The sequence below is a fragment of the Populus euphratica genome, unplaced genomic scaffold (genome assembly GCF_000495115.2).
Source record: "Populus euphratica unplaced genomic scaffold, PopEup_1.0 scaffold59.1, whole genome shotgun sequence".
In the NCBI taxonomy this organism is placed as follows: domain Eukaryota; kingdom Viridiplantae; phylum Streptophyta; class Magnoliopsida; order Malpighiales; family Salicaceae; genus Populus; species Populus euphratica.
The window spans coordinates 833,247-846,203 of record NW_011499940.1 but is presented as its reverse complement, the minus strand read 5'-3'; the positions used below and the strand labels follow the sequence as shown (position 1 = coordinate 846,203).

At 33.4% G+C, this 12,957-nt stretch overlaps 1 protein-coding gene across 1 annotated transcript; it reads left to right on the top strand.

Annotated features, from left to right (window-relative positions):
• Positions 1 to 3,644: 3,644 nt before the first annotated feature.
• Positions 3,645 to 10,587, top strand: LOC105136943 (uncharacterized). The gene is made up of 16 exons (XM_011042463.1): positions 3,645 to 3,810; positions 4,048 to 4,271; positions 4,680 to 4,816; positions 4,908 to 5,018; positions 5,131 to 5,232; positions 5,425 to 5,533; positions 5,614 to 5,814; positions 6,439 to 6,607; positions 6,700 to 6,781; positions 6,875 to 6,962; positions 7,438 to 7,534; positions 7,697 to 7,790; positions 8,579 to 8,651; positions 9,339 to 9,512; positions 9,688 to 9,810; positions 10,219 to 10,587. Exons 1-16 carry the CDS (start codon positions 3,798 to 3,800, stop codon positions 10,378 to 10,380), a joined length of 1,959 nt encoding a protein of 652 aa, XP_011040765.1. The 5' UTR covers positions 3,645 to 3,797; the 3' UTR covers positions 10,381 to 10,587.
• The last annotated feature ends 2,370 nt before the right edge of the window (positions 10,588 to 12,957 follow it).

Genomic DNA, 12,957 nt, shown 5'->3' with positions numbered 1-12,957 from the left:
AATGAGATTTACAAGTACTAGCATTAATTGAATAAGATGACTAATGTAATCATGTTAACAATCTATAATCAAATTGGAACCTCCTTTATGTGTGGTTTCCAATTGAATAATAAAAGTTTATACTATACTTGTTCGACATACCATTAGTGGATCCTCTAACCTTGGCATTTATTATTATCACTATTTAATCGTTACATTAATATTCCATCTCAAAGTTCTCATCTTCTTCTTCTTCTTCTCTTTCTTTATTATTACTACTACTACTACTAGTAGTAGTATTATTATTGCTACTATTATTATTGTTGTTGTTATTGTTATTATTGTTGTTGTTTATAATTGTTGTTTATAATTTGTACAATTAACCTCCCTGTAGTTTGACCCCGGTCTTGCCGGGTTATTTATTACTTCGACACTCCTGCACTTGGAAGAAGACAACAATCTTTTAGTCATGTCATAGTTGTTCTTGAATATCTCTAAGAACATTACTAGAGTTTGGGTCCTTGATAACTATGACTTCTAGATTGTGTACTAGATGACCACTATGTAAATGCATGCAAAAACTAATCCTAAAACTAAAATCACAAATAACACTTGCAAGTAAAAACATAAAATAAAATTATAGCTAATATTTAAAAAAATTATTTTTTTAATTTTTTATTTATCTTAGAGACTAAGTAATGACAAATTAAACTAGGAAGATGCACAAGCAAGCAACGTAAGTCCTCTAAATGCATACAAGTAATTCAAACAAAATGCTTCAGTTTTCCCATTAATTTAACCAAGCTCCACAATTAACTAAGAAGATCAGATCTTCAATGCCAATAAACAAGCTCAAAATTAAGGTAATTCAATTTAAAGGCGGATTATGTAATTCAGTTATTGGTAAGTACAAAGAATAATATTAATGTTAAATCTTGGTTAACAAGTGTAAAAGCATACCAGGAACAATGATATATAATGGGTAAAATAAATTCTGACCAAGTGATGTGATAGTGAAGGATGACGTGGCAGAATCTGCTGACGTGGATAATGACACAGATGCTGCCCTAGAATGCTGATGTGGCAGGTGATGTGGTGCTGACGTGGTAGGGTTAATTATTTTACGAGCTTCTATTTTTGTCTTCCCTACCACCTGTGATTTATTGCCACCGCTAACTGCGATGACGCAAAATAGGGCTTCATGATTCTAATTGGGCCTAGCAATGTGAGGGAAGGGGTTGTGGTATATGTGGTGTCGCTGCTAAACAGGGCTTGTTTATCCGTTATAGCTGCTGAAGGCGAGGGCGCTATGGATGGTGGCGTTGTAGCTGGTGCTGCTGCTTGAGGGTACTAGTCATTGGTGGTTGTGATGGATGGTTTGTAATGCTGATTTGGGTTGTTGAAGACAAAAACCTGTTGTGATTGCGGGTTAATGAAGGCAGTAAATCAACGTGTCTTAGTTATGATCATTGGCAGCGATTGGCGTTGATGTAGAATTACTAATCACTCCATAGGACTTTTGTGCAGGTCTTCTCGGTGGTGGGTCTGCCACTGATGGCAGGGCGCCGCTACTAAAAATCATTGTTATTGATGATGAACAATGCTGATGAACAATTTTTTTTTGTAATTAGAAAAGTATGCTTTTCTTTTTTTCTTTTTCTTTTTTTAGATCAATCTAGGGTTAAGCATAAACATATGGCTCGTTTAATTGTAAAAACAATTAAAAGTCATGCTCTGATACCAAATTTAATGCGGAACAATAAATAATAAGAATTAAAGTAAGAAAAGAAAGAAGAAAGCTAAAGAAGAGAAAAAAAAGAATTGAAGATATGTAAAGTCTGTAATATTTTCAATAATCATCAAAATTATTTTACAAAATGACAAAAAAACATATAAATAGTAAAACCCTAAAAACATTTCACTATTAGGCTCAGCTCATCAAATCAAACTATTTAACATAAATAATTTTAAATAAATAAAATAACAATAAGACAGGCCCAAATAGGCTTAGTCTCCCAACAAAAGAGTGACAGGCTGGGTCATCCTACATCCTCTCCGTCTATATACCCGTTAATTTGCGGAGTGGGTCTAGTGTCCTCACCAAAGATACTGGATCTAAAAAAAATTAAAACAGATTATATGTTCATACATCATGAATTCAAAATTGATTTTCTAAATCTATTTTATGTATGAATAGACCTAGCAAATCCAAGGTAAAACATCCTTGATTTAACATGCATAGCTTAAGTTTAAAAATCCTTGATTTAACATGCATAGCTTAAGTTTTTTTTAAAAAAAACTAAAACAATATTATATATCAAAAACAAACTTAAACAACACCTTTAATGTATATAAAAAAAAAACCTTCAAAATAAATATCATGAAATAAAAATGCAACAATAAAGAGGAGAATACAACATTACTTGTTGAGCATTTAAATATGTTTTCTATGCTTATAAATATAAATATAAAACAAAAATAAATAAATAAAAAATCAAAAGATGCCAATAAAGAACCTACTTTTAGATTAAAAAAGTATATTTAGAACAACTATTTTCTCTTTGTTTTTTTTTTTTCAAAAATGTTTATCTGTCATAAACTTGCAAAGCTAAGAAATCTTTTATTTGAATCCAACTTTACTCAATTTAAAGGTTTATAGCTCTATATTTATTAATTTAAAATTATCAATTCGATCAATAAAAACTGTAAAAAATTAAGGTCAATTAACCAAACAACGGGTCACACATCTTTTCTTCTTTGATTCTAAATGACGTGTCATTTAGGGTTTTTTATTTGAGATTGGAAAATTTTAATTGAGACCTTATTCTTCAAATTTCTTTTAATTGCATCCATAATTCTTTTAAGCTTTTAATTTAATGCAATTTCACCTCTTGACAAACTCAATTATCATGCCCTAAGTTGTTGCTTTTTTCATTTAGTCTTTGTTTCTAAATTTGTGCATTTTAACTTATTAATTGATTAATAAACTTCTAATTTCTTCAATTTAGCTCATAATTTGGTTAATTTCAACTCTTATATTCACACGCGTTTTCCAATTAATTCTTAGTTTTGGATTTTTTATATTAAGTCTCTAATTTTCCATCAAACTTCAATATTTATGCAATGAAACCGTGATTTGATCAAATTAACTCTTAAAAATTATAGTTTGACCCCTAGACTTTAATTTATTTCAATTAAAGTCTAAATTAACCTTAAAAATCAATTTTTCTTACAATTAAGCCCTCAATAAATTCAAATAAACCTTAAAAAAATTCTAATTAAGTCCTTAAACATCCAAATTTAAATTTTTCTCATCGAATTGAATTTATTTACTAATAAGGTCTTCATTAGTTAAAAATATATTGTTAAATTTTTTAATCTTATATATTTAATCTTCATGAACTAGTTTTCAACAATTTCCTGGATATTATGATTTTTTTTTTTTATCTTCATCAATGTATTTAGTATTATGATATATTATATTCTTAAAAAATATTTTATAAACATCTACCTGTGACAATAATAAAAAACCAATTTTTATATTTTTTTAAATATATTAAAAATATATATATTAAAAAAAATTATCACATTCATACATTCTGTCGTTAAGAGTCAAAAAGGGAAGAGAGTGGCACGAGTAAAGTAAGGAGTGGAAATATCAATTTCCTCTCATATAGTAACAAGTTCATCACTCTTCTCCATTCTCAAAACGCGATCCTTTCACTCAGGTGATATTTGCTTCCCTTTCCTAAACCTGGAAAAAAAAATCGAGAGATCTTTCTAAATTTCAAGCACTGCACCGATATAACCGTATCAAAATGGATAACACAGGTTCGTTCCTCCCGCACTCATTTCTTCTGAATCCACTCTGAACCGATTCAATTATCGCTGTTAATTTTCCGATTCCGATTTTACTGTTTCTTAATAATTCAATTCTTCTTGATTGAATTTGTTAATCATTGTTGCATCAACTTCTATTAATTTTATTTTGAGCTGTTTTTTTATGGTCCTAGTTTTTGTTTTAGATATTTCTGAACTTAATTAATGAGGAATTTTTGACACACGTAGGAGCGAATCCTCAAGGCATAGTAGTTCCGCCAGTGGAAGGTGTTGCGGGAGGAGGAACAGCTTATGGATGGAACGATGGCGGTGGCGTACATTTTTCAAATTCCTCACCCAGAGGATCAATCGATCCCTCTGAGATTTTAACTTCAGATTTAGTGCATGTTTGGTGCTTGCCTAGCACTGCAAATGTTGGACCGCAAGAGATTCCCAGTAGACATTTGGAGCCTGTAAGTTTTATTTAATCTGCATTTGTAATGCGTGTCTGGTGTTCGTCTTGTTGAGAGGATATGCTGTTTATATGTGGAATTTGTTTAGCCTCACCACTGGATATGGCTGATTGCTCACTTAGTGCAAACTAGAGATGATTATGTGTGAATAATAAAAAAATTTGGTTGTCTTAATGTGGCTAATAGTTGTATGCTTTGCGATGCCTACTTGATATTTTAAATGTCTCAGATTGTAGGATTTATTAATAAATGCTGGTAGTTTTAGATTTTGGCTTACACTGAAAAACTTTTAATGGAATTGTCTGCGACCTTGATGTTTTGTGGTGTGTTTGTTTTGGGAATCAAAAGTAAGTGCTGTCTTTTCGGTGCTATAGTACTCTGTCTTCTAATATTAATTTTACCTTGAAGATAAATCTTCTGGCAGCTAGAAATGAGAGAGAAAGTGTTCAAATTGCTTTACGCCCGAAAGCTACTTGGGGTGGTTCTGGCAGTGCAGGGGTTGTGCAGGTTCAGTGTAGTGACTTAACCTCCACATCTGGTGATCGGTGAACTACTCAGAGCAATATAGTTCATTTTGTAGCTTGATGATCAACTACTCTACTAGTTCTTGGTTTTTCTGATATTGACTGTGAACAGGTTGGTCGTTGGACAATCCGTAACATTGCGGAGAGTGGTTTCTGTATTAGGTGTCCCAGATGCTCTTGTGCCTCTAGATCTTCCAGTTAGTCAAATAAACCTAGCTCCTGGGTATTGCCTTCATCATTGATTGTGTGTTATTCATTTAATGCAGCATGAAGAAATTCCAAGTGATTTCTTGCAATGAGATTGAGGTGGTTTTGTTGTTTTCCCTTTGCTGCAGAGAAACAACTGCACTTTGGGTTTCCATTGATGTTCCAAGCGCACAGCCACAGGGTCAATATGAAGGGGAGTTCTTCATCACCGCTATAAAAGCAGAGGCAGAGTAATACATATCTGTTTTGATTTAATCAATGATAGCCATATGCTCCTTGTTTAATGCTTAAATTTTCTATGCTGAAATTATTGCTGTCGAGTTTTAAATAAGCTCACTACTTTCTCATGAATGACTCCTGTTATTTAATGCTAGTAATATGGACATCAAGTTACTTATTATAGTTGATTGAGTCCACCACAGATCTCCATCACAGCGCTTGGGAAAAGCTGACAGGCATCAGCTGTACTCGGAACTTAGGAACTGTCTTGACATCATGGAGCCTGTTGAAGGAAAACCATTGGATGAAGTGGTAAATATTTGAATCAATCATCATCGTCATTTTCTTAACCCTGTGATTACAAGCAACTCATAACAGCAATTGTTTTTTAGGTAGAAAGAGCCAAATCTGTGACTACATCTTTAAGAAGGGTTCTTCTATCTCCAGTATTTTCTGAATTCTCTACAGATAATGGACCAGTTGATATGATGGATGAAGATGCTATTTCAAACCTATCAGTTCGTGTCAAGCTAAACTTGACTGTTTGGGACTTCGTACTTCCAGCAACTCCTTCACTTCCTGCTGTATTTGGCGTATCCTTATCTTCATGAACCTTAATATTACCAAATTTGAAATTGGTGATACTCTCTGAATTTATTGTTGTGAGGTTGGCCTTAACAAATTCCAGTATTTATAGAAGTCAAAATTGCCATTCTCTGAATGTTTATCTGAGTTTCCTCTTGATATAAGCTTTAAATTTTCTGTAATGATGTAATTATTACAAGTCTTCCTAGTAGAAGTGCAACATGGTGGAGCTCAAAACAAACAGGGGCACAGGTCAGCCATGTGTAAGACTTAATTCTAGCAAACCTGAATTGAACTGTGCTGAGCATAACTGAAGTCAAAGCCCAAGCTCATTTGTAGGTGATGAGTGATATGCCTTCTTTCATAAACAAGGACAATTACCTTTTAATATATATCAGAAATGATAATGATCATATGCTTATATTTTATCACATGAGAATGGGACAACAGAAGAAGCAATTTGCAAATGCTATAGCTGCCCACATACTTAGGCATTACCAACAGAACTTCATGGTAGATGATGGCATAATAAGTATCAATTTATTGGTCATCTTGTCTCTTTGAAATTCAATTTTTGTATGCGGCTAAAAAGATGTGATAAGTTTCAGTGTTGAATTCCTTACCTTATTTAGATATCTGATACTGTAATTGAGGATCGTTTTGGTGTTGAACATGGAAGTGATGAATGGTATGGGGCTCTGGATCAACATTTCAAGTGGCTTCTTCATTATAGAATCAGCCCATATTTTTGCAGGTGGGGTGGCAACATGCGTGTTTTGACATACACTTGTCCATGGCCAGGTAACTTGGTTGAGAAAAATGAAGATAAGCATGTACTTATTCAACATTTTGTAAATGCTAATGGCTCTCTCTCTCTCTCTTTTATGTTACAGCTGACCATCCTAAATCAGATGAGTATTTTTCAGACCCAAGATTAGCAGCATATGCAGTACCATATAGTCAAGCAGTCCCTGGGTATAGAATCAGTTGTCCCTCCTCACTTCTATCTAGTAGTTTGATGTAAAAACTAATGAGCTTCCATATAATTTTAATCTGAAACTATAACAGTGCAGCACAGGACTACTTGCAGAAAGAAATTGACATCTTGAGGACAAAGTCTCACTGGAAGAAAGCCTATTTTTACTTGTGGGATGAGGTATCAACACTAATCCATTTGGGGATAGATTGCGTGTATGCATCCCATGTCATTGGGTAGTGCCCTTGATTCTACCTTCATCGGTCTATTCTCCTTTTCGTTTCTCATAATTTGTTTACTTGAAAATTGAGAAGGCGGAAAAAAGAGAGTAATTTCAGAGTGTTGTAGCATTTCATGATTATAAGACTTGCTTACATATCAAGATGATATGCTGTCTCCATTTTATCTCCTCTGCATGTGCTCTAAACTCTTTCAATTTGGGATGACAAATTACCAAAGCTAGTGCCTTTCAAAACCATATCTGCTCTCTATCTCTACACTTTTGAGAAGCAAAATAGTAAATGTATTCTCTTTCAGTGGTGTCTTTGGCATTATCATTAGACAATTTATATAATGCCTTTTGATTTATAACCAATTTCTTAGGGTTCATGCAAGTCTTCTTCATAACTAATGTGATTCCCATACATCATGGCAGCCTTTGAATTTGGAACAATATGATATGGTCCGCAGCATGGCCAGTAAGATCCATACTTATGCTCCTGACGCACGTGTGTTAACTACGTACTATTGTGGTATGAATTCACTAATTGCTCTCTCTGATATGCTGATAATTAGTTTCTGTTCCAATTTCTTCTTGCTGAATGATTTCTTGGGCTGAAATTATAGCTTGACCATTAATTCAGCCATTAGTTGATTATGGTTATGTTTTCACATGTTGCTTTCTTTTCATCAAGGACCAAGTGATGCACCCCTTGGGCCTACTCCTTTTGAGGCTTTTGTGAAAGTGCCAAAGTTTCTGCGCCCACATACTCAAATTTATTGTACAAGGTATTGGGGCTGGTTACTTCCTTGAATGCAATTTACATATTTTTGTATCGTGTGCATATCACTTATGTTTGTGATTTCACACACAAGCATGCCATTTTTATACTTGTGTTTGTCAGTTGGGCATTGGTGCTTTTATATTATTAATGTGGTTTATATGCCCCCGCCAATATGGCTCTGTATTTCAGGGATGGTACGCACCTCCATTGCACCATCCAACAGGGAAGTTGCATCAGATTTGGAATCATATGACCATATTCAGTTTTTATGGAATTGTTTTTTGTCTAAGGAGCTGATGCATAGTTTTTCAATAGCAAGTGACCCTCTTTGCTGTCCATATTTAGATCTACGAACCTGATAATTTTGCTCCATTTTTTGGAGGGAACTCCAGTTAAGAGTGAGATTTGGAAATATTTTGACTGTTCTTGTTATGGTGCATGAACTGAACTTGGATGGGCCTTGCTGTGCATGACTTGATATGTACTACCAAATGTACTGCATAGGTATTTACTAGCTCAGTGATATAATCATTAACTGTGGCAAAGAGAAGCTGTTTTTTATTAATTGATATGTTGTGTGCCTAAGGCTAGAACTTGAACTTCTTATCTCACTACTTTACTGGTTGGCAGTTATCTTGAACTGACTTTCAATTAGATGCATAAGGTTATTTGGGACATGTTTGTACTATATTTCATATAGCTAAGATCTTCTAATGTTCTAAAGGATGTAATTTATTTATTATCAGAAAAAAGGAGGAAGAGGTGTAGTTTACTTTTCAATTTTCTCTGCAGTGAGTGGGTGCTTGGTGATCGAGAGGATCTGGCCAAGGAAATTGTCTCTGAATTGCAGCCAGAGAATGGTGAGGTAATAACCAGTGCCGTGCTTTCCTTCAAAAGGACAAAAAAAGCTATGCTAAAAATATGGCGGTCCTTATTCTGATCCTGTGACGATGAACTGATATCTGTATTTGAGAACTAAACAACTTTATTAACATTCTTGTTATCGTTATTTTTTTCATTGAGTTTTAATTTAATATTGTTCTCAGTGTAAATTATTTATGAAGGAATTGAATTTGACCTGGACATGCTAAATAATCCCTGTTTAGTTAAAAAAGTGTGCATATCCATACTTTTCTAACCAGCTTTGTAACTGCAGCTGGTGAATGGTTCTTTTGTTCTTGCTGTCATATAAAGTGAAGTAGACAGATTGTAGTATTTTCAGCTGGTTAATAGGACCACTGGTTACAAATCTCTGCTAGTATATGAAAAAACAACTACCTTCAATCTGACACGATGATGTATTATTGGTAATTGGATGTTACTCAGTACTGCTTGAGTTTTTTGGTCACCATTTTCATACAAAAGCAACCATGCTAGTCTATAAAGTTTTAATCTCTGGGGCTCAAATTTTTATTTTTATGGGTATAGTTTTGTGATTTATTTGATTGTTCTTTCTGGGACAGTAACATGTTTTAGAACTTGAATGTGTAGTACTTGTTTTTAGTGCCATGTATAGTTATTCTGAAGCAAAGCCTGCTTATTCCTTCTGCAGGAATGGTGGACATATGTGTGTTTGGGACCCTCTGATCCTCATCCTAATTGGCACATTGGGATGCGTGGTACTCAACACCGTGCTGTGTTCTGGCGTGTGTGGAAAGAAGGCGCAACAGGTTTTCTGTACTGGGGTGCCAACTGCTATGAGAAGGCTACAGTTCCGAGTGCAGAGGTATTTTCATTGCATCTCATTCATTCATTCATAGAATAGAACGACAGTTGTAAATTTCTGCTTTCCTATTCTTTTTCTGAGACTTTGGAATGTTTGCCTTTGAGCAGATCAGGGTTATAAATCCTTACATTCTTTTTTCTTTTTCTCTGACAATGAAATGTTTGCCTACAAGCAGATAAGCTTCAGGCGTGGTCTACCTCCAGGTGATGGAGTTTTATACTATCCAGGCGAGGTGTTCTCATCTTCCCACCAGCCAGTTGCATCTGTTAGACTAGAGCGCATACTAAGTGGCTTGCAGGTGAGAGATATTTAAGTGACCATTCATTTGTTTGGGTTCAGATCAGAGCACGGTTTGCTGCTATGAGAGTTCCTAACAAGATCTTGAGGATTTTATTTTCAAAATAAAATCTTTTCAAGTTTTTTTTTTTAATAAAAAAATGAAAGTAATCTCATCTCATGCTAGGATTAATATATTTTACTTGTTACCTGAATATTTCTTTTAAGATTCTCTATGCTAAAGTTGGAATCTTCATACTTGTGTCATGGCTGTAGTGATTGAAAATTATCAATGCTTGACTCTCTCTCCCTTTCTTGCGTGTGCACGCACGCACATTTGAGAAAGATAAAAGTTGTGCATGGATAGTGCTGGGTTTTTCTCTAATACATGTTTCTGATTTTGATGATCTTTCACCTTTTATTCTATCAGGACTTCGAGTACCTGCAACTCTATACTTCAAGATATGGAAGGGGTGAAGGGCTAGCTCTTCTGGAAAAGACAGGCATGTATTTAGGTCCTGAACGTTATACTTTAGAGCACACGCCGATAGATGTCATGCGGGGTGAGATCTTCAATATGTGCCGATCATGAATTGATGGTTGTGTTCTCATTGAGTTTATTGTTTTTGTAATTATCCATAGAAACTTTTTGTATGGTAAAAGATGAAATGGTTTGTGCAATTGCATAAACTCTTTCCACTTTCAACGCATAGTTACATGCAGTGCTTTACTGGTGGTGTTGAGGCAAAAGTAATTCTGGACGATAATATGGTGGTATATTCGAAGAACCATTGCATCTTATTGCTCTATGATTCTCCTGGCATGACGTGCACCTGCCATTGCCCTTCCAGGAATCATATTCCTTTGGAATTGCTTCTTCTTGTATTTGTTCTTTCTCTCGCCTGCTTGAAACCATCAGCAGTCATAGGCTATCCGTAGTTGCATCCACATAAATGTTGCATGCCGTTCGATCTTCAATGTGTAATCCATGCTTTCTTCTTTATGCATCAAAAGCTTTTTCTACCAGGGTTGAGGTCTTTTTGATACGAGGTTCAAAAAGAAATTTCCGATGTTGTGCCCGATGAAGACTTAAAAACTCCATCCCCAGTTGGAAATTATCAAAGTTACAAGAGCCACATAAATTAGTTTTCTGCTGCTGCTTTTACTAGCCAGTTCAGATTTTAACAATTCCTGGTGCGTTTTACCTGATTAAGCGGTTGTGATGAAGTCTGGTACGATCACCGAAAAAAGTTGACTCAATCATATACACAAAACAAAAAAGGTAACAGCCATCCCCTACTTCCCCAATTGCATAAGCAACGGCAGTGAAAATGGGTTCTTCCTTCTCAAAAACTGTGCTGTTAGGGGTCGCAGGTTATTTGAGAATGTGCAGGTGCTATTGGAATTAATCGTGGGGTTTATTTGATTTTTGAAAAGTAATTTTTGAGATTATTTTTTAAATTTTTTATATTTAAAAAGTTAGTTAATAAAAAATACTTTTTAGTCAAAAAAAATTTAATTTGGTTTTTAGGAAATTTTTTTTTTTTGTTATGTTTGTTTTCAGGAAAATGGTTTCCGAAAAATCACTTTTCAAATTTTTTTGTGTTTGTTTGCTGTTAGGAAAGTTGGTTAATGGAAAATATTTTCCAGTCAAAGGAAAATTTAGCTTGGTTTTTAGGAAAGTGTTTTCTTGAAAAATTTGGAAGAAAAACACTTTTCAAAAGTTGTGAAAAATTTAGAAATGTTATTTTTTTGATGATTATATCAAATTTGATCCTCAAACTTTTAATTGCTATATATATTTTGTTTTGAATATTTATTTTTCAATTTCAATTCTTAAAATTTAATTTTTATATTAACTTTAATCTTTATTTTTATAATTGTTATTTGCTTTTCTCCTATTATTTTTTTATTGAAATTTTTTATCTATCAAATTTGATCATCATTCTTTTGATTGTTATTTATTATATTTGAAATACTTTATGAAATGTTAATTATTATTATTTTAATTTTTTCATCTTTTTTTTTAGATTTGGTCTTTATTATTTTGATTATTATTTATTTTATTTGAGATAATTTATGAAATTATATTTTTTTTCAATTTCATTATTATTCAACTTTTTAATTTATAAGATTTGTTACTCATTATTTTAATAAACTTGAGAAAAATAAAACATTAATAAATTATTTTTCAATTTATTTTTCATAACATAACAAAATACTAAAAAGTGTTTTTCAAATTATTTTCTATAACACTACTAAATATTAAAAAATAATTTATTTTCTAAAAATTTATTTTTCTTGAAATTTAGTTAAAAAAAAAAAAAACTTTTTTGCAGATAAACGCAGCCTAAATTGCTCTTGTTAACAGGGACAATGTTGACTCCATCGGCTCTTGGTCAACTCCTTAGAAACATGTACTCTCCTGTGTAGCATTAGAGCAATTGACCTGGGCAATCAAAGATAGTATCTGACCCCGCAATGTACTGTATCAGAATAGCAACTAGGGTTCTTATAGACGAAGCCCCTCTGTAGAAGGAGAAAAGGTATGGAAAGGAGTGTTGTAACCATCAAGATTGAAGGTGCGCTTAATGGAATCGGAAAAGCAACCTGAAGATAATCAAATTGGCGATCATTACTTTGTGCACCTGGCCCTCATTTCTCTTTTTTTACAGTAGTGTTTGAGGATGATAATAGGTGTTTTTTATTTAAAAATATATTTTAAAAATAATTATTTTTAACCATCGTGTATAAAAAATAAAAAAATAATTTTAAATTAAAAATTGTAAACTTTTTTTAAAATATTTTTAAATCGCATAAACAAACTCACTATTTTTTGCTTGAGCTTTTATCGTGAACTCGTAGCTGTACATTTTTCCAGCACTTTCTGTTTGGTCCATCATGAGGTATTAGAAATGTGTATTATGGGCTTTCAGTTTCGTTCAGCAATGAAACTTGTTTGGTCCATCATGAGGTATTAGAAATGTGTATTATGGGCTTTCAGTTTCGTTCAGCAATGAAACTTGTCAAGAGTGGATTGCTTTAAAATTGAGTCAGTAAACGGTTTGTTGTCTAATCTATCCCACTTGTTCTCTAATTTTTTTTTTTTTTCCTGATTTTGAACGGATAGGTCTGGATTTACATCCCTAGTCATCATTCCCGAAACACA

Bases quoted from the DNA above. Each gene is read 5' to 3' on its own strand.
- LOC105136943 (XM_011042463.1), top strand. The intron at 5,534-5,613 runs GTAAATATTTGA...ATTGTTTTTTAG, and splicing joins GAAAACCATTGGATGAAGTG to GTAGAAAGAGCCAAATCTGT. The intron at 5,815-6,438 runs GTATCCTTATCT...TACCTTATTTAG, and splicing joins CACTTCCTGCTGTATTTGGC to ATATCTGATACTGTAATTGA.